This window comes from Anabrus simplex, chromosome X (assembly GCF_040414725.1).
Source record: "Anabrus simplex isolate iqAnaSimp1 chromosome X, ASM4041472v1, whole genome shotgun sequence".
Taxonomy (NCBI): domain Eukaryota; kingdom Metazoa; phylum Arthropoda; class Insecta; order Orthoptera; family Tettigoniidae; genus Anabrus; species Anabrus simplex.
In genome coordinates this window covers 220,441,098-220,464,216 of record NC_090279.1, presented here as the reverse complement: position 1 = coordinate 220,464,216, position 23,119 = coordinate 220,441,098, and the positions used below count along the sequence as shown (strand labels likewise).

General features: G+C 40.2%; 1 protein-coding gene across 5 annotated transcripts in view; it reads right to left on the bottom strand.

The window, feature by feature from the left end:
* Smr (Smrter) overlaps window positions 1-23,119 on the bottom strand; it is a 657,953-nt gene that overhangs the window by 311,915 nt on the left and 322,919 nt on the right. For 4 of the 5 annotated variants that reach the window (XM_067159726.2, XM_067159723.2, XM_067159722.2 and 1 more), the window contains exon 5: window positions 3,108-3,284. In XM_067159726.2, the coding sequence (XP_067015827.2) occupies window positions 3,108-3,284 (177 nt within the window). The remainder of the gene's footprint in view (window positions 1-3,107; window positions 3,285-23,119) is intronic. The other variant, XM_067159724.2, reaches the window with a different exon arrangement.

Below are 23,119 nucleotides of genomic sequence, written 5' to 3'. Positions count from 1 at the left end.
AATCCCATCCATCGATGCACACAGACACACATAACCTAGAGACCAATATCAGCAAATCCAAATAAGTATAGGGGTCAAGCTAGGATACGAGAGCGCTCGCACCGCATGATGAATAAAACCAGAGGCCTCTGAGCTTGAACAAGATACTCATATCACAACGTTATAAGTATTATCCTTGTAATTTTATGCTGAGTCTTGGAAATGAAGATGTCTCCAAAGGAAATGAAACATGTATTCCACAAAATAATACATAATTAAATGTGTGTGTTTGAGTCATCAGTCCATACACTGGTTTGATACAGCTCTCCATGCCACCCTATCATGTGCTAAACTTTTCATTTCTACGTAACTACTGCATCCTACATCTCCTCTAATTTGCTTGTAATATTCATACCTTGGTCTACCCCTTTTATTACCGTTCTTACCACCTACACTTCCTTCAAAAACCGACTAAACAAACCCTGGGTGTCTTAAGATGTGTCCTATCATTCTATCTCTTATTCTTGTCAAATTTAACCAAATCGATCTCCCCTCACCAATTCGATTCAGTATCTCTTCATTCCTGATTCGATCTATCCATCTCACCTTCAGCATTCTTCTGTAACACCACATTTCAAAAGCTTTTATTCTCTTTCTTCCTGAGCTAGTTATCGTCCATGTTTCACCTCCATACAATGCCACGCTCCACACGAAAATCTTCAAAAACATCTTTCTAATTCCTATATCAATGTTTGAAGTGAGCAAATTTCTTTTCTTAAGAAAGCTCTTCTTCGCTTGTGCTAGTCTGCATTTTATGCCCTCTTTACTATTGCCATCGTTAGTTATTTTACTACCCAAGTAACAATATTCATCTACTTCCTTTACGACTTCATTTCCTAATTTAATATTTCATGCATCGCCTGCCTTCGTTCGATTGCACTCCATTACCTTTGTTTTGGACCTATTTATTTTTATCTTGTACTCCTTACCCAAGACTTCGTCCATACCATTCAGCAGCTTCTCAAGATCTTCTGCAGTCTCAGATAAAATAACAATATCACCGGCAAATCTCAAAGTTTTGATTTCCTCTCCTTGGACTGTGATTCCCTTTCCAAATTTCTCTTTGATTTCCTTTACTGCCTGTTCTATGTAAACACTGAAAAGGAGGGGGGACAAACTGCAGCCTTGCCTCACTCCTTTCTGGATTGCTGCTTCGTTTTCAAAGTCCTCGATTCTTATTACTGCAGACTGATTTTTATACAGACTGTAGATAATTCCTTGTTCTTGGTATCTGATCCCAATCACCTTCAGAATCTTAAATAGCTTGGTCCAATCAACTTGATCGAATGCCTTTCCTAGATCTACGAATGCCATGTACGAGGGCTTGTCCTTCTTGATTCGATCCTCTAAGATCAGACGTAACGTCAGGACTGCTTCACGTGTTCCTACTTATCTTCTGAAGCCAAACTGATCTCCCAACTCACCTTCAACTTGTTTTTCCCTTCTTCTGTAAATAATACGTGTTAAAATTTTGCAGGCATGAGATACTAAACTACACTAATGGTGCAATAGTTTTCACATCTGGCAGCACCGGCTTTCTTGGGAATAGGTATAACAACATTCTGCTGAAAATCGGATGGGACTTCTCCCTGTCTCATACATCTTACACACTAAATGAAATAACCTTACCATGCTGGTTTCTCCTAAGGCAGTCAGTAATTCAGAGGAAATGTCATCAATTCCAGGTGCCTTGTTCTTATTTAGGTCTCCCAGACCTCTGTCAAAATCTGACCTCAAAATTTGGTCTCCCATTTCATCAGCATCAACAGCCTCTTCATGTTCCAGAACCAAATTATCTACATCTTCACCTTGATACAACTGTTTGATATGCTCCTGCCATCTTTCTGCTTTGTCTTCTTCCCCTAGAAGTGGCTTTCCATCTGAGCTCTTAATATTCATACACCTAGATTTCCTTTCTGCAAAGGTTTCCTTGATTTTCCTGTATGCAGCATCTATCTTTCCTAGGACCATACAACCTTCGACATCCTTGCACTTCTCCTTCAGCCAGTCTTTCTCAGCTACATTGCACTTCTATCCACTTCATTCTTTAATCGCATGTATTCTTTTCTGCCATTTCTAGCATTCTTGAATTTTCGTCGTTCATCAATCAATCCTAACATTTCTTCAGCAGCCCTGCTGACTTCATTTTTCATGACTATCCACTCTTCCTCTATTGAGTTTCCTTCAGCCTTTTCATTTAGTCCTTTTGCAACATGTTCCTTGAAACAATCCCCACACTCTTTTCTTTCAACTTGTCTAGATCCCATCTTTTTGCATTCTTTCCTTTCTTCAATTTCTTCAACTTCAGATGCCATTTCATGACCAACAAGTTGTGGTCAGAGTCCACGTCTGCTCCTGGGACAGTTTTGCAATCCACCACCTGGTTTCTGAATCTCTGCCTAATCATAATGAAGTCTATTTGATACCCTCCTGTGTCTCCAGGTCTCGTCCATGTATACAGCTATCGTTTGTGGTGTTTGAACCAAGTATCGGCAAGGACTAAATTATGATCAGTGCAGAATTCAACCAGCCGACTTCCTCTTTCGTTCCTTTGTCCCAGTCCGAATTCTCCTACTGTATTACCTTCTCTTCCTTGGCCTACCACTGCATTCCAGTCTCCCATCACAATTAGATTCTCGTCACCTTTTACATATTGTATTAAATCTTCTATCTCTTCATATGTTCCTACGATTTCCTCATCATCCGCTGAGCTAGTAGGCATATAGACCTGCACTATTATGGTGGGCATTGGTTTGGTGTCTTATCTTGACGAGAATAATTCTTTCACTATGCTGGTCATAGTAGCTTACCCGCTGCCCTATTTTCTTATTCATTATTAAACCATGACATTAAAAAGTGATGATCACCTGAGTATAGGTTTGTCAACATGGATATTGGAATAAAGTCAAGTTGATCAACATCAACCCAACCTCATAACGTCAACTCTCAACTGAATTACAGGAACTGCTGCTCTGGTAAAGTCAGTCAATTGAGTGTCTACATACTGCAGTGCCACCCCGTATTTTTAAGTCTCTTAATAAGAAACCGAGTATAAACCTGAGCAATACCTGTTTCTTCTTAAGCTTGGCAATCTGCGACTCTGCCTTGGCGATCTCGCGATCCACTTTACCGATCTGCTGCAGCAGCTCATCCTTGGTGGAGCGGAACGACGCATCCTCCTGCATGGAATCGGACGGTAGTGTAGGGGAGATGGCTTCCACTTGAGGGTTGTAGGCGGGCTGCTCCTGCAACAAAAGCATCCTCATACAATACTGTACACTAATACAAACTTGGGTCAGGCCTTTGTGTCCGAGCTGAGAAAGATTCACAGTGTTCTTCACAACCTGGAGCAAAGTTGCTATAGGGTTCAACGATTTCAGGTTTATTCTTAAATTAGAAAATTCAGATAATTTTGTACCAGAGCGTACAACGGTGAGAAGTACTATCCTCGTAGACACAAGCAAGCAGTGTGTCACCAGAGAGCTCTACCAAGTCTGTACACCACTGATGCACGCAAGTATTTTTCTGGCCGCCCTATCTTTCTTTTTTATAGCCATATTTAAAGACAATTCTTCACATTTTGCTCATCATATTCTATCACGGTTAAAAGTATTTTGGGTGGGTGGGTGGGTGGGGGAATATAATCAGTTAATGAAAAGGCAAAGATTAAACTCAAATAAACCAATCCCATGGTGTTACTGTCCTGATAGGCCTTGGCCTGCAAACAACAAGGTGGTACAGGGTCAGAGGGACAAACCCTATTGGCCATATTCCTGCCTTCCTAGACCAGGAGAGGACATTGAAGTACCCCTCGCATCGGGCAGGCGCACTATCCCTAGACTGTGCGACTATGAAAACAAAACCAAAAAAGGATCGTGTAAATTTCCAAAGGTCTCTCAAACCAGTTAGAAAAGCTGTGCTTGCCACAAACAATTCTACACTCTGAGGCCTACGGAAGCAGGAAGTGGAACTGGCTGCATTAACAAACAGGATTCGAATAATAACATTTTAAATCTAATTTGTATTTCTTTTACCGATATGAGACCAGCATATTTGAGCACCAGACTGAGTCGGGTTAAACCATGGGCTCAGCTCTACTAAGTAGGTCCACTATATTTAAAAGGAACATGAGGCATTACTAGAAATAGAGTAAGCTTCGCATTATTAGTGTGTCTGCATACTGTAGTAGGCTTCCTCTACGTTGAGTTGTTAGCAAATATAGCCGTTTGTTTTTCTACTGGTTTAACGTCGCACTAACACATCCAAGGTTTTCGGCGACGCAAGGATGGGAAAGGGCTAGGATTGAAAAGATAGCAAGCGTGGCCTTATTTAACAAACAGTCTGGTTTGAAAATGGGAAACCCTGTTCAGAGCTGCCGATGGTGGGATTCGAACCCATCATCTCCTGAATGCAAACTCACAGCTACGCGACCCTAACTGCACAGCCAAGTTGCTCGGTAATGTTGCTTCTGTGATAGCGTTATCTGTGTAAACTGAACATTTCTGTTGTTCATCAGCACGTAAGATCTTCAGTTCTCTCACATCACGGCAGAAAATCGATACAATAAAGCACACATTGCCGTAGAACGACTGCGAAATTGGCGACAGATTATGGAATAGGAGTATAGCAATTTTGTGCAGAACAGTGATAGCGGTGGACCTTCAAAAGGCCTGCATATAAAGAATCAGATGCCCCACTATTATGACTGCAGTTCAACAAAGGAACACGAGGTGAGAAGTAGTTTTCATCATAGTTACAATGTATACAGGGAAAGTAATGTTATTCCATCAATTTTCATTGAATTGTGGATATCTGTATTTATCAGTGTGTGGTTCTTTTTTTTTTTTTCTCCCTTCATCAGCCTGAATAACTGGCATTTTACTGAAACAAAGGTGGAAAAACTGTTCATCCTGGTGAAATAACACCGGAAATGGTATATAAGGAACATTATAGAGAGAAAGCAGGGGAGACTGTCTTCCACATGGACGGTGGTTTTCTGGTTCCAGTACATATTTGTGATGATGTAGGTGTGTCTGCACTTCAAGCAGTCTAGCGTGTTGTACTTTATCAAATGCCTTTTCATAATCGATAAAACATGCATGCGCATACATGTTCATCCTTGTTTGCAGTACAACACATCCCGTATCCCAAATCAGTACCTGAACCCTAATACTAGAGTGACAAATGTGAACTTAAGCCAATCGTTTGGAATTACGCCGGTTCTGTATACGCCATGTTCAAGAGTCAGTTGGAATGTCAATGCCAGAATACACCTGATCGGGCCCTGCAGCCTTACCACTATCGAACTCGCCGCACCTCTTTCTGAAAGAGGTTGGGACCATGCCGCGCTCCTCTGGTCTGGTCACCTCAAATAGCTGCTCAATATACGCCTTCCACAGCTTCAGCTTATCAGCTGTGTCCCCTTACAGTGGAGGCACCGAGGAGATCAAGAGTGTACGACAGTACAAGTCCCTTGGTTGTATTCTGAACGAACAATGGAGGGCTCATCCAAAAGATCAATGCATGACACCTTCATTAAAATGAAGTTCCTCAGCAACTGCAATCTCAATCTAGCACACGAGGGCGAAATGCTGGCAACCAGAAATGAGTTAGCTGGAAAATTTATAATGTCCATTAACGGACCATTTATACTGGTAATATTAATTTACTCATTCAGGACAAATATTTCAGGTTCCCTATGGAAATTAATATCCATATCTATATTACAGATGTAAGGCTGTGAGTGGTCAGGGGCTATGTACCAGGTGTCCACAATTAGACTGTGTTCGGTGCAGCACAGCATGGGTGGTAATAATCTTAGGAGTCTGAAATTTCGTAGCTATGCTAACTAAGCAATGCTCTCGTGAATTATGCCACAACAAATACTAGTTCCAAGTCTTGTCATCAGGTGTAAATATGGTGCTGTGAAAAGTGGCAGGGTGGCAGAAAAAGGCAGGAAAGGTAAAACACATGATAACTGTGGTTTCAGCATGTTTATTAGGATTCCTGGTTACAAACACTGTTCAATATGGCCTCCCCAACTCAGCAACGTGCTGCATCTGTAACACCGCACGGTCGACAGTTTCCCGCAGCATATCCGGTGAAATCAGAGCGACATTTTGTCATATGCTAGCCTTTAGATCAGACGGAAACTGGATATGTCCCTGATAACAAGAACCTTCAAATATTCCCACAATCAGAAGTCACATGCATGGATTTAGGTTGGGGAATCTTGAAGGCCACACATCTGAAAAATGCCTAGAGATGATGCAGTCGTTACTGAAAGTTTCTAGCAGCAAATCTTTCACCTGATGAGCGACGTGTAGTGTTGCCCCATCTTGCACGAAAATAACGGTGTTGTCAAAGCTATGTTCTTGCAAAGTTGGAATCACATATTGCACAAAAAGGTCCCTATAACGTGCAGATTTCACTGCACACCTAAGAGGCCCATGAGGGGTCACCTTATCAAAAAAGAAAAAGACCAAGAATGAAGGAGCTTGTTAACCACACCAGTCAGTAATGTAAGCTGAATGCAATGGTTGTTCCTGTACAACACTGAACGAGTCGAACCCCATATGCGACAGTTCTGTGTGTTCATTGCACCTTCAAGAGTAAAATGTACCTCATCGCTCCATAGAATATTCCCCGGCCACATGTTGTCCACTTCCAAGTGTACCAAAAACGGAAGGGCAAAGTCAAGGCATTGTAAAACATCTTGGGGTTTCAATTTGTAAACAGTATGAAGTTTCTAGAAATACCAGTGTAAAATGCACCGCAAAATCTTGTGAACTGTTGACTGGGGAAGCGACAATTCAGGTGACATACATAGAACATACTGATGAGATGTCAAGTACAAAACAAAAACATCACTGGTGTCCAGTTGGCCATTTCTATTCTGTACAATACTAAATACAATCTAATACGTTGTTTATTTCCAGAAATTCAGTACAGATGGCAAAGCAAGTGACTGAATGGATGCAAACAAAAATGGGCCAACCATCATTTTCTTAAACTGGAAAAAAGAAAAAAATCTCACTGATGGAAAAAACGTATTTTAGGAAGATAAATTAACATATTTTTTTGTTTTCATCGGAAAGGTGTAGCTTTAATTTAACATAAACAACTTTAACCATTTTATTGATTATGACAACAGGGATGATCATTGAAGAAAGGTTCCTCAAAAGATAGCTGGTTGTCGTCATGGGGTAGGTGCCAGGGGACTTGAAATAATGTACTATTGGCATCTGCCTGGAGGGAATGCGGAAAAACCCAGAGTAAAAAACACACTTAGGATAGCTGCTGTCAGCTCGTCAGTCCTCTTGTGGTGAACGGAACACAAAACACTGGGCTAGAACTCGAAAACACAAAATTCTTTTAACATTTTTCAGCGATAATATTATACACACATTTATAAGCTTTTTTTTTTAACGTCAGTTCACCTTTGTATGTTAACGACTAACTCTTTTCTTTTCCCAGTTTCTGGCATTCTTTCCATTGGTAGAACTCTGATTATGTTCACATAAATTATCACCACTTTGAAAAGAAGCCATCTTCACTTCGTTTGCAAACAGACAATTTGGCCAATAAGAAATGTCCATATAACACGTCATAATTTACATTAATTTTTTGCACTGAATACTCTTCCAAGAGAATGCATTATTAAAATGAAAATAATACCTGCATTTTTTGTTCTGTTTTGAGTTAACATCGTACCAAAACGGACATGTATCATGGACCGATTTTGCAATTTTGCCAAGATGATTTAGATCTCCCAAGAACTTTGAAGCCTCTCCTGGTGCTAGCCCAGTTCAGTAGGTGGCAGCATATAACTCAATTTTGACAAATCTGATGGTTGATTGGCCTGATTCAATTCATAAACAAGTGAGGCAAGTTGCGCAGGTATAAGAGGGTGGCGCGAACTACAAGGATCTATACTTGTCGGAAAATACCAGAAAATGTGATAAAGGAAAAGATAATGTTGAATAATATACTATCAAGTTTAATAAAATAGAATGTAGCAAAGAGTGACTAGATTAGGAAAGACGAGGAGAAATGGCCTGGTCCTGAGCAGTCATCCATCAAAAGAGAAAATAAAAATGTATTTTCGGCATTTTATCACAGTTCCAATAAACTGTCAACACCGGTACATCATCATGTCATCAAAAAGATGATACATACATACATACATACATACATACATACATACCCCACGTCGTTCCATCTTAAGCGATGGGTCGGCGAACGGGGCTTAAAACAGGTTACCTATTATTCTCAGTTCAATACAAACTTAAAAATGAAATTCTTAAATTTAAATCAAGCAGATGAGAAAACACTACTGATCTAAAAATATGTGACTCACCATTTAATGAACTGTGAAGTCGACAGCACCAAAACAAAAGTGACTGCTATTTAACCAACCTCCACGCTGAGCATGTTCACTCACGTCTTATAGGACAGTTCAGAAGCGACCTTCGACGACACTTCTGGAACAGAACCACTGTCCAACTGTAGACTAAGGACAGGATAGTTTGGTGCACATACAGTCAGTAACAGTTTTGTTCGAACAGCTGGAATGACAATACAAATTGCTTGTTTAGTGAAATAAATATATACTCTCATTTGTTTGCACTTTTCTGGAAGTCGAAATAGTTCGAACGTCGCTTCTGAACTGTCCTATAAGATGTGAGTGTACATGCTCAGCGTGGAGGTTGGTTAAATAGCAGTCACTTTTGCCACGTCCAATTGGATTTAAATCTGCTGACTGAGGAACTTTCCAAATCAGCTAGGGTTTTACAAGTCTCATGTTGAAACATGTAATTACTGTAAAAGCCCTTTTTTGGGCACTATATTTCAAGTTCCCCGCCAGTATGTGATTATACACAGTCCTCGATGAAGTGCAGATTTACCATTCCATGAGAGGACAAGAGAATAGAACCTCCTCCATGATTCATTGTTAGCTAGTAGGCCATGTTAGGCTTCCTCAAAACTCTGTAGCTTCCATCCAAACCAAAATTATTTATTTTTGCCTCATCCGACTACATATTTGATCCCACAAGTCTTGACCAAAAACATGCTCCTTCGCGAACGTCGATCTCTTCAATATATTTGTTGCAGTAAATTAAGTCTTCTTGCATTGAAGTCGGCCACGATATCCATTTCTCCACAACACGACGTATAGTCTGGTTAGAAAGTTCCTTCAGTAATTGTGTACAACAATGTGCAGATTTCATACACTTAACATAGAATCACGTCTAATTTGATGCAAATGTACGTTTCATCCCTTCCACCTCTCCTGGTTTCCGTCTGAAATTCTTCCACGCATCCTCATATTTAAATTTAATGACGATCGGCTATATACTGGATTGTCTAATGCGTTTTACGAACAATCGTACTTATTTCCTATTAAGGGCAAGCTGAACAATTAATGTCTACAGGTCGTCCGAGAGATCTCTTCTCGTACCAGTTTCATTGGAATGTAAACAAGTAGATACAGGCAAGGCTGAGGTACAACAGGGACTGAGAGGTGGAACTTGTAAGTGTACGAATAGAAATGTTGTAAAGGAAGCTCAGTTTTGTGCGTTCTGAGATTGTTCGTATATTTTCTGGTGATATGTAATATTTTAGTTAATGTATTAAACATAGGCGTCATACTTGATCAGGTTTCTACCAGAAAATTGTGGATACATATATATTGTTTTCACAAAAGAGCCGAATGTTATTCACATTCCAGATGTACCGGTACGAACAACACTGTTATTAATTGGGACGATGGAGAAAACTACCCTGTCTTCATAATGTTCACAGCTTGTGGAACGCCATTTTCAGGTTAGATGAAAGGAGAGTCTCGCCACGCCGGCAAGACAAGAGCTGACTACTTCTTACCGATGTTGGATAAATTCCGATTTGAATCCATATTTCTAACAAATGGAAGCAATGTGGCAGTAATAGCAATGGTTAGATCATCATGTAAACACATTTCCTGCGGCGCTCCTTGTTTGTAGATAACGAGGGGTGCCACTGACCTTCACCGTAGTAGAGTACACGTAAGGATTAGAGACGAGAGGAGAGGAGAGGGGAAAAAAAAAAGTGTGTGGGGAATGGAGGGGAGCAGTAGGCAACGTCAACAACCGTGCGGCCCGGTAGCCATTTTAGTTGGTGACACAAGACTTACGTAAGGTCCACTGACTTTGAATAATATTATTCACTACCGTACTATTCTTCGTTACTACAAATTTCCAATAAACAATGTACGACAATATACGTTACTTTCAACACCAATGTAACAAAGGGTTACACTGGGGTAACGAAGGACCGGCGGCGACGATGACGATAATAATAATAATAATAATAATAATAATAATAATAATAATAATAATAATAATAATAATAGGAACACAACTTGTAATAGAAAGGGAGATCACACTTCAGAAAACTGGACCGTATGACCGTATACATGAGACAAACCTAACGATGGTCATATTAGGAAAACCTTGATGGAAGACATTCTACTCCTCTCCTGCGCGAAATATAACGCTGGAGGCAGTACAATTTAATTCCTCTAAGACATCAGCACCTCGTAAGTAAAACGTCTGCCATAGCACAATGTGGCACCGCTCTCAACAAGACAGCATTGTTTCGGAATAGATTGATCATATTAAATAACACCAAAAAAAAAAATCATAGCAAACTGAAAACGCACACGCATTATTCAGTGACGAGAGCAAAGTTCATTTGCCTTATATGGACTTCGCTCCAATAAAGATAATTATTTCTCGTTTTACAAGTTGTGGGTTCGTCCTCACTACATATAATTTGAAATATGGTTAACCAACAGTTCACTCATAGACCATAAAAAACTGAACAAGTTACTTCAAGAAGGCTGAGATTGTTATTTCTGTAATGACGCCGATTTCCAATAAGTTCTATGTTTTAAAAAAAACTAAATATAAATAATTTATGTTAAGCAATATATTTTATACATTATAACCATATCGAAAATATTATCCAAAATAATATGAGATAGTTAACCAGAATATTATTGGAGTAAATCATTGTTTAACTAATCTGGACCATTACAACTCCAACCTTTTCGCTCTACTTCATTCTGGCATCTGCAGTCTCTATAGGCCCGTTTATACGCGGACAGTAATTTAGGAGTAACTACATTTTAAACTTTATTTTAAGTGCAGCGTGTGAACTGCGACTTTAGTGGTAAGTAAACGATTAAGTAACAATTTAATCAAGTGGAATAGAATTTCATCTACTTTTCTTTTCGAGTATACCTCCCAGAAGCCGCGCGCGCACCCATCGGAGTAGTGGGGGAAGCAGTGTACTTACCAAGTGTAAACAGGCGCAATGTAGTAAAGTTCATAAGTTGTGGGTGAAATTACGGAGTTGATCATCCCCGAGAGTTCGTTTTCCTTTCGATCGTTCGTTCTAACTGCTGAGAACAATGGCTACATAGGCATAAGACACACACAAGCATATATCATCATTATAGACCGTCATAAATTTCAGCGATCAGTCTGCAAGCCTCTGTAACACTCTAAAATTAATTAGTGAATACGTTGGTCACGAGTAGCTTTGGAATACTAAAATGCACTGTGCACTGCACATGATAGTATCTCTCTTTTGTATCAAAGGTTCAACTTTATGCAGTAACTCATTATTAAATATTACTTCTGACATTGGCAAGGTTAACAAATAAATTATGGTATTCGCTTTACATTCCAGCAACTACTTTTACGGTTCCAGGAGAGGGGAGGTGCCGGAATTTTGTTCCGCAGGAGTTTTTTTTTTTTTTACGTGCCGACACGAGGCTGACGTATTTGAGCACCTTCAAATATACGTGGTGAGAGAGAGTACTTGATCATTACAACTTCTTCCAGGTCTAAATCCTGCAACATCTCTCAAATGTAGCTGCTGAAGTTAAAACTAGAAATAATATTCTTCAGAAACTTGCTGGTACATCATGGGGAGCCAATACTCATGTTCTAAGACCAATAGCATTAGCCTTATCATATTCTGTTGCTGAATACTGCTGCCCCTCTTGGATCAATAGTGTTCACACTAAGAAGATTGATGTACAACTCAATCAGGCAATGCCCATAATCACGGGATACAATCGGAGCACAAACACGCTATGGCTTCCTGTTCTCAGCAATATTCCCCCTCCAGCCCTAAGAAGATCAGAAGCTCTCCTAAAGGTTTGGAAAAACATTCAGCAGAACCCCCAACTACCCATCCATCAAGATATTACAAACACTGAACATCAATGACTGAAATCAAGGAAACCACCCTGGCGTACAGCAATAGATCTTGAAAGAACTTCTTTTCATGTTAACAGTTCATGGAAAGCCCAGTGGGATCAGTTTTCAGTAGTCAACAAACATCAAGTCGAGAATCCTTCTAAACGCGTATAAGGATTTAACCTTCCAAGGCGACAGTAAAGAATCATCAATTGGATAAGAACTGGACAAGGCAGATGTGGTTATCTATTGTGCAAATGAGATTAGACTAGCTCTGCAGATTGTGACTGTGGTGCCTCTTCTCAGTCAATCCATCCATCTTGTTGCTGACTGCCAAATTCGAGCTTTCAAAGGAACGCTAATGGACATTCACCGCACATCGGATGAAGCAGTTGATTGGGTCAAAATACTAGACCTAGAGTTGTAGTATTGTACGGACTTGTGACTACAAACATTTATCCTGAAACTATATATATGTACATACATTCATCATACGATAAATAAATAAATAACCTTCAAATACCACTGGACTGAGCCAAGTTGGGGTCAGAAGGCCAGCGCTCTACTGTCTGAGCTGCTCAGCCCGGCTATCAACGAATATTCCTGTCAATCCTCCTCGGCTAATTATTTGAAAAGAATTGTACTTGTTCCGGCATAATTCCTTCTGGTTATCCGTTTTCACCCCTAAGTTCAGACACCTAACCCTCAATTTCCTCTAAAATGCCATCTAACACACAACGAATAACGTCACTAACAAGTTTTACTGCCTGTTAATGGCCGATCATCTTATCTTTGATCTAGTTGACGACGCAAAAACGACTGAATCAACTGACTTGAGTGACAAATGGCTGCCTTACGTTGGCTGGTTTACACGTAGACAGTGTTTAGTATAGAAGTAAGTGGTAAGTTACTACTTTAGCTAGTTTAAACGTAAGACAGCGTTTAGCACAGTGGTAAATGGCAATATCTCACTCAAGACAGTTGATTCAGTCGTTCTTGCATTGTCAACTAGATCAGAGATAAGATGGACGGCCATCAGCAACGTGTAAAAACTTGTTAATGCCGTCATTCATTGCATGTCAGATTAAAATTTAGAGGAAGTTAAGGATTAGGTGACCAATTTAAGAGAAATGAAAATGAATAAGCAGAAGGAATAATCTCGGAACAAGTACAATTCTCTAAATAATTAGCCAAGGAGGATCGACAGGAATATAGTGGACGCCGCTTAGTATTATCACTCTGGAATGCAGATTTGTTGATAACATTAACCGATTGATAAAAGTAGGCAAAAAATAAAAAAATCATAGGTAGCCCACTGTATTTATTCATAACCTACGTGCACTACAATGAAAAAGATACCAGTACACAGTACTGCAATACAGTTAACTGTTTTCAGCTATTTAAAATAGTTTCTAAATGTTGTTTTCTTCTGGTTGTCTCTCAAAAGTCCACTGACCTACGCTGAACACCTCGTCGCAAGGCACCTAGCGCCAGTCGCATTTCAGGATTTGTTGGTGTTCGGAAAGTTTCGGCAACATCGTCATCATCAGCATTGCTGTTTCCTGCTCCGTATTCTTCACCTCTCATATCTAATTTTGCGGAAGTAACTGCCCCATGTGTCGTCTTCTGTATGTTTCCCTTAAGTAATGACGCCCTCATCAATGTTCATCCATTCCTGAAATTCATCTTCCGTTAAGCCTGTTGGACAAAGTTCAACATTCTCCTCTACTTCTGGTAACTCTCTTAAAAGTCACCCATGTCGGAAACAGTTCCTTATTGTATGACTAGAACATGCAGGGCACCTAGAAGATTGATTGTTTTGGCAAGGGTGTTGACACCAGTTTTATGTGTCCCCTATGTTTTCTAAGATTCTTGTGCGCATATGGCAATAATACGCTTTCATGGTGCGAATGATTCCTTGATCACATGGTTGAATTAATGAAGTCGTATTCGCCGGCAATAAAACCACACTGGTGTTCTTGAGGTCACAATTCGCAATGTGTGATGCACAGTTGTCAACCAGCAAAACTATTTTACGGTTCAGCGTATTATCCCACTTCAGTAGCCATTCTCTGAAAATCAGGGCAGTCATCGATGCATTAGAGTTCGAATGATAGTCCACTGGAAACTTACTGATGCCTTTAAAACAACAGGGGTTCTTACTTTTCCCAATCACTAACAGTCTTTTCTTTTCACCAGACATACTTGCACAACATAAAACTGATACTCGTTCCATGAAGGTTTACACAGCCTTTAGCACTTTCATTTCTGAACAAGTAAGTGTGTTCAGGCAAGGCACGATAATTCAAGGCAGTCTCATCAGCATTATACACACACTCGAAGGAGAATTCAGAAGAAATTTTAGGCCATTCCTCTTCTATCCATCTCTCATCAGCGACAGAATCAGCGTTGTTCAGCTCACCATCCATTCGTTTGTACAGTATATTTTCTGGTTTCTTCCAACGGTGAAACCATCCATCCATTGCCACGAAATTATTTTTTCCCAACTTTCTTGCTAGTTCTTCAGCCTTTTGCCGCATCAGAGGACTGCCAACTCGAGAATATTTCTCAAGAACATTTAAGATCCAAGGTTTTAGAGCTGATTTAACTTGACCATCTTTTCCACCACGACTTCACTTACAGTTGAAGTTTTTGTTTTCTTTTTTCTGCCTTAAAAATATTGTCTTGATTTTTCAATGGCTTGCACAGAAGAGGTTCCGAAATTCATAACTCCACAGCAACACTGCGTTGGCTCATTTTAGGCAATTTGCCATAACATTCTATAATTGAAAGTTTCTCTTTAATTGCTGTGTCTTTACATTTGCTTTCCACATTAGCCATCACTGCACTACAAAGCTAAGAACTTCACAGTGCGAAAGCTTTAGTAAGACTCGAGTGAGTGGTCCTTGTCTAAACTAACATAAGTGAAGAAATAAAAGAGAAAGTGTATGCGGGAGGATTACCATCTGTGCTGACAGGTTTTCCACCGTACACCTGCTATAAAAGATGAGATGTGAAAGTGCCCTTGAAGACAGGTGCAGTGTAAAAACAGGTTTTTAAAGGTTGGGAGCGTTTTCTTTGTATGCCCTCTACTCGCATACTTGAGAACAAAATACTTGAAAACAGTCCGACTCGTTGGCTGAACGGTCAGCGTACTGGCCTTCGATTCAGAGGGTCCCGGGTTCGATTCCCGGCCGGGTCGGGGATTTTAACCTTCATTGATTAATTCCAATGGCACGGGGGCTGGGTGTATGTGTTGTCTTCATCATCATTTCATCCTCATCACGACGCGCAGGTCGCCTACGGGAGTCAACTCGAAAGACCTGCACCTGGCGAGCCGAACATGTCTTTGGACACTCCCAGCACTAAAAGCCATACGCCATTTCATTTTTTTACTTGAAAACAAATGCGATAACAAACCAAATTGATGATCACAGTAAACAGCGTCCACTGTATTTGTTAACTGCCAGACCGAGTGACTCACTTAACTTGACAGGTTCGATACTGACTCAGTCCGGTGGTATTTAAAAGTGCTAAAATGCGTCCGCTCGTGTCGGTAGATTTACTGGTACATTAAAGAACTCCTGCAGGACAAAATTTCAGCATCTAGGCGTCTTTGAAAACCGTAAAAGCTGTTTGCCGGACGTAAAACAAATAACATTATTTACGGTATATGTTAACCTTGCAAATGTCAAAAGTAACATTTTATAAGTTACTGCATAAAGTTGAACCTTTGATACAAAAGACAATGCGTAGTGCACTTTAGTATTCCAAAGACACTCGTGCTGAACGTATTCACTAATGAATTTCAGAAGTTATCTTTGGTCCATGTAGCCAGTGTACTCAGTAATTAGAAATAACTATCAAAAGAAAAATGAACTCGCAGTGATGATCAACCCCGAACTTCACTCACAATTTATTAACTTGATAAAATTGCGCCTGTTCGCACGTGGTAAGTAGCAAGTACAGTGCTTCCCCCACTACTCCAATGGGTGCGCGCGGAGCTTGTGAGAAGTCTACTTGAAAGGAAAAATAGACGGGATTCTATTCCACCTGACTAAATTGTTACTTAATTGTTTACTTACCACTTACCACTAAAATCATAGTTCACAAACTGCAAGTCATTCAAAATTAAGTTAAAAATTTAGTTACTACTAAATTACTGTCTATGTGTAAACCGCCCATTTAAGGCTGTAACTAACAAGGGAACATACACAAAGGTGAAGTCGCCGATCGCGATGAAACTTAGCAAACACATTGAGGTACATGTAAAAACAAAGCCAGCATCAATTTTAGGCGCCAACATTCATTAGCGCGTTAACTAAGGGACCTAAAAGTTGCGACATTTCAAGTTCCGCGCGATCAGCGATGAATACCTGCTGGCCAATGCTAAGCCGGCACACACACTTCCCGTCTGGAGACACAGCCTCTGCACCGCCTTTTACCCTCCAAGTGGTTCTCCCCGGCACGTTCCCCTCCCTTCTCCTCGCGCTGGCCGGCTGCTTGGCTGTGGAACGAGACCGGCGCTATATTTTGCTTCTTTACGTACTATAATTATTGAAATCCTTTAAATCACGTTCCGTTTCACATATAATGATAATAAATAACCTAAACGTATTTACTAATATTTTATGCAAATGTTATATTTTCATTCCTGCTAATTCCGGTGAGTTGCCAATTCGTGGGTACAACGCCGAGTTAAGCACCATCGGGCGTGGACAAACGTGGTATAAGGTACCGCGTCCGACCTAGGCTTAAATTATTATTTACGTCTGAAACACCTTGAAGCTGTCGGTAGTGTCATTTAGAGTGGACATACATATGAAATTTATTAAAATAAATCACCCACCTTGAAACAACATTACATATCCTTTTATTTAAAGAACTTACGTGCCCGGGTAGAGGATCGCAATGAATGTAATGAGATGTTTTACCTCGGCATATCAAAATATGGTTACAGGTCCAGACCTTCTTTTCATGTCCACTCCCCTACCCCCATTTTGTGTACGCTATCAGTTGTGTCATAACGAAACGAAATCGCGAACAACAGCAATTATAAACTCCGAGTTAGAAACTGCTGGTATTTCCCGTATTACGTACTCTGGTATAAGGAATCTAGATAGAATGTTTTTATTTGTGCTTGTATTGAACGATGTATTTATGTTTTGCAGTGGAAGGCACAACACATTTCAATTGCAGCCATGGTTGTCGAACATAAATCAATTAAATACATAGACAACTTTGATATGAGTATGACATGGAATGATTGACGTAATAAGCAACGTCTTTAAAAAGAACTAAAGATGTGCATTTATATATGACCGAGCTCGATAGCTGCAGTCGCCTAAGTGCGGTCAGTATCCAGTAATCGGGAGATAGTGGGTTCGAGCCCCACTGTCGGCAGCCCTGAAGATGGTTTTCCGTGGTTTCCCATTTTCACACCAGGCAAATGCCGGGGCTGTACCTTAATTAAGGCCACGGCCGCTTCCTTCCAATTCCTAGGCCTTTCCTATCCCATCGTCGCCATAAGACAGATCTGTGTCGGTGCGACGTAAAGCAAAATAGCATTTATATATGCAATAGATATATCATAATCACAGGCAGAGCTGTAGTCCTACTTACTCGTACTTTTGCGCTATAGCTGACAGAGGTCTATGTATTCAACAAGTAGGCATATTAAAGTATCACACTACAGTCTTCTGGGTAAAATGGCAGTTACATACGTAAAAGTGTACATGGCTATTGTACGAACTGGTACAACAACAAAAAATTACAAGGCACCACAATAAATGACTCCATATACATTACATCGGGCAAACTCCTCGTCAATAATAGTAAACAAAAACAATTTATGGTCTATTCGACACATTACAAAATAGTGAAAAGACGACTGAAACAAAACACAATTAACAACAGGCACCATACTTTTCTCAAGGGACGTATGCTTTACAATAGTGGTGTTCCTCGTAGAAGTGTGCGACGCACAAGTCCTTTGTACACCACGCACATTTGACAAAACCAGTATTCGGGCACAAAGAACATACCAAGCCAACACTGTCAAAGGAATACACTACCGGGTGTTCGAATTGTCCAGGATGATCATCAAGGTACCCACTGCGGTACCACGAGTATTTCCACATGTTTATGAATCGAGGAGATGTCAGCTGGAAATGTAACAGTGATTGCAACTTTAAGATGGTGTTACGGTGATGCAGCACGATGCCGGTATTCATAAGTCGCAGCCCGGAATACATTCGTCTGATGTATGTTTTCCAAATCCGAAACCCATACACGTCAAATGGCTGACAAACGGCTGTAGCGCCGGCTGGAATCTTCATAACTTCAACTTCCGTGCCATGAACAAGCGCATTATGGCCAGAGAAAGAATCTAACGATAAAATATTTTGTCCATCGGGTAAACTTGGTTTCAAGATGTCATTATACCAGCTCTGAATTTCTGCTTTGCCCATCTTTCCAGACGTGGTGCACACGACATGAATATTTTCGTGTGAAAATATTCGTTTCTTAACAAGGGAACCAAAAACGCCATTTCTTTCCTTTAAAACGATTAGCAACGGGGAGAGTAGCTCACCTTCTGCTGACATGGTAGGCATAATCGTGTAGCTGTGCGCAGTAGAGGGAATTGATTGGACCACCGTGCTAATCGACTTTTCTCCTCGGCGCGCTAATGTTCTGCCGGTGTACATTTCCAAATTAAAGCCGCTTTGGTCGCTGTTAAAAACATGTGATGGGCTGTATAACTGTATTTTTTCTTTTACGTTTTCCACAAACATTTGGGCTTCCGCCATAACGTCACTTTCCTTATCAAGTTTTCTCGTTGTTGTCACGACAGTAATTTTTCGGGATGTGATCCCAAATTTCTTTTTGAAGTCGTACACCCAGCGTGAGGACGCTTTAAAGTCATGGAGCACTTTGCATTGCCCAGTGTTTGATTGTGGCGTCATGGATGGTAGACGTACGGTACTCCGCGTCAAAGTTTTTCTTGCAATCCATCGCAATAAGACCAAATTTGTCTCGGAGAGAGCCTCCTTCATCCACAACTTTTTTCCAGGCGGAGAGCTGTGACACACTATGTAAACGACGGAAGTGCTTTTGCACAGTTGTAAATTTAAGATTTTTCCGTTTTCCACTCCTCCAGAAGTTGATTGCTCTTGTTTTATACTGTAAGTCTACGGTGTCCGCCGAACTGGCACTGTCTTGGCTTCGTCCCGGTTCTGGCTCGCTATATTCAATATCCTTTTCGGTTTCCTCCGACTGATCAGACTTGTACGTCAAACTTGTAACGTCCTCCAAATAGAGACTGTCACCTTGAAGACAGCAACTTATAAGCTCTGAAAAAAAATTAAACAAATAACTAAAATACATGTTGTTATGTGTATATGTATTGACAGGAACAACGGAGAACACAACTCTTCGTTTAAAAACAACGAGAGTGTTATCGGTAATGAAATGAAATGTCGTATGGCTTTTAGTGCCGGGATATCCCAGGACGGGTTCCGCTCGCCAAGTGCAGGTCTTTCTATTTGACACCCGTAGGCGACCTGCGCGTCGTGATGAGGATGAAATGATGATGAAGACAACACATACACCCAGCCCCCGTGCCGTAGGATTCAACCAATTAAGGTTACAATCCCCGACCCGGCCGGGAATCGAACCCGGGACCCTCTGAACCGAAGGCCAGTACGCTCACCGTTGAGCCAGCGAGTCGGACAGAGTTATCGGTATCAACATATCATAAACCTACAATTTCACATGCAGCGCAAAAGACCACGCTTCAAGCTACGTTATTACGGCCTATGTCCGCAGTGTGACATCTCCCCGTGAGCGTCAAAACCTATTTGACAATAGTTGACTGCTTAACACTCACCCTCAATCGCGTCATAAAGCTGCAGCTCCCGAAAGTTCAGCAGACCGTCTTCACCGTGACTTCCGTGCTTTGCTTGAAGATGAAAAATAATTTTTGACACGCTCAGTGACATTGCCCTTAAGGACTCGTCGCAAACGTTTTCATAAATATTTCATAAAATGTACACTGCCCATACAATGTGGAAATTCCAAGGGAGAGCTATGAGGACGGCTGATAGCGTACGCAGTGTAGCACAGGTTCTGTTCGACAGCTAAGCAGACGGCAGCGCGGGGAGAGGGAAACGAGTGGTGCTGAACCAGGCCGTGCGAGGGGAGGAGGAGCAGAGGTGTGGCACAAAGCAGTGTTCCGGCTAAGCATTGGTCAGGAGGAATTCATCGCTGTTCGCGCGGAACTTGAAATGTCGCAACTTTTAGGCCCCTTAGTTAACGCGTTAATGAATGTTGGCGCCTAAAATTGATGCTGGCTTTGTTTTTACATGTACCTCAATGTGTTTGCTAAGTTTCATCGCGATCGGCGACTTCACCTTTGTGTATGTTCCCTTGTAAGTGCTACTCACAGGCAATTGCAAACGACCTCATTCACCATCATTACGATTCTGTACCTCACAGTATTCCCAACCATATGCCCTATACAACTGTAAAATAGCATTTTAAATAAGAAATTTAGGGCCAGCATTGACCCAAAATACTGGAAGAAAGACCCTTGGTTCCTTGATCTGATTTACAGAGGGACTGAAAGCAAGCTCGGGAGAGGGGAGGGAGAATACAAGTTAGGCCTTGGGAAAAGATGCCACTTTATTCCAATAATACTACTGAAATGAAATGGCGTACGGCTTCCAGTGCTGGGAGTGTCTGAGGACGTTTGGCTCACCAGGTGCAGATCTTTTGATTTGAAGCCCACAGGCGACCGGCGGCGCGTCTTGATGAGGATAAAATGATGATGAAGACGACACATACACCCAGCCCCCGTGCCAGCAAAATTAACCAATGATGGTTAAAATTCCCAACCCTGCCAAGAATCGAACCCGGGACCCCTGTGACCAAAGGCCAGCACGTTAACCATTTAGCCATGGAGCAAGATAATAATAATAATAATAATAATAATAATAATAATAATAATAATAATAATAATAATAATAATAATAATGCTCAAGAACAAATATGAGAATTACAGAAACAAGCGGCCAACATAGGACTGCAAATATCATTTGAAAAAACAAAGTTCATGATAAACATCATTAATGCCCCTCAAAATATCACAATTAACAATAACATAATATCACGGACAGATTGCTTTAAATACCTGGGAGAATGGATAACAAACAACACAAAAGAAATGGTAGCTAATGATATAAGTGTTTGCTATACATTGCACCGACACAGACATTTCATATGGTGACAATGGGACAGGAAAGGCCTAGGAATGAGAAGGAAGCGGCCGTGGCCTTAATTAAGGTACATCCTCAGCATTTGCCTGGTGTGAAAATGGGAAACCAAGGAAAACCATCTTCAAGGCTGCCGACAGTGGGATTCGAATCCACAACCTTCTGCATGCAAGGTTACAGCTGCACACTCCTAACCGCATGATATAAGAGTAAACAAAATAGAAAGGATGTTTCATATGACAAAATATATATATATATATATATACACACACACAATAAGAAATCTTTATGCTGGAACTTGAAATTAAGACATTATCAAACGGGGGCCCGGCCAGAAATATTATATGCAACAGAAACTCTTAAACTTACAAGAAATGGGGATCTTGAAAAATTAGAAATAGTTCAAAGAAGAATTTTGAGAAAAATACTGGGACCTATAAGAAACAACAATGCCGAATTTTGACTACAATCTCAAACAGGGAGCTATATTTAAAACTTGAAAAACTGACAACTGTAATGAGGAAAAGGAGACTTCAGTTCTTTGGACACATTTATAGAATGAATAACAATACACTAACTAAACTAATCTTCAACTTATTGAACAATTACAAATCCAAACCAACGTGGTTCATTGAAATTAAAGCATATAAAAAAGGCTGGAATTAAAATAGATACGATAGAAAACAGAACATGTTTCACAGAAGTAAACAAGGGCAGGATTTGTGGAGAGAAAGAAATCAACAACTGGAAGAAAATGGACTCAAGAAGAAAACTAACATTCTCAGAAAATGAAAGTTTGGAAACGAAGAAAGTTGAATGTTAAGAAAAGTAATTAAAGTTGATTTATTGTTCCCTCAAAAGGGTTATTTGAATAATAATAATAATAATAATAATAATAATAATAATAATAATAATAATAATAATAATAATGTTATTGGCATTACTTCCCACCCTTGCCAGTTTTCAGTAATGCAGCCATCAGCTTGGGTTTGACACGTGCAACTGGCGAGGAGTGTGCGACGTCAGTGGACTCTAGTGTGCCAAGCACCCTGCTTATCTTCCTTATCACAAATACGTTTATGTTGTAATATATTATTTTCACATGAAAAACACTAAGACATTGCATAAAACACTAAATTGTAAATATAGAAACCTACTTTGAAAGCCAGAATAGTGAAACCTTTTGTTAATAAGTATAAATATCTTTTTAAGTGTTCCAATATACAGGAAATATTTATATTTACAGCTCTCAGTTACTTGAAAGAATTTTAAATGAGCGCCCTATGCAAATGTATTTCTCTAATTTTTATTTGATTCAGAAAAAGTGGGAAAGTTTTGGGAAGGAACTCTTCCTTTTTTTCAACAAGTGCCTAATAGTAATGATTGTAAATCACTTTTAAAATGAGAGGGCAGAAAATGTTCAGAGAATATACGTGCAATTTTACACCTTAAAAACATATTTTCTTTTACAAAGATCTACCCATTGTTTTTGTGGAGTTTGGTCTTTTGCGAAGTACAAAAGGACAACTTAAGTTTCTTTGCGTTGTTGGGATGATTTGT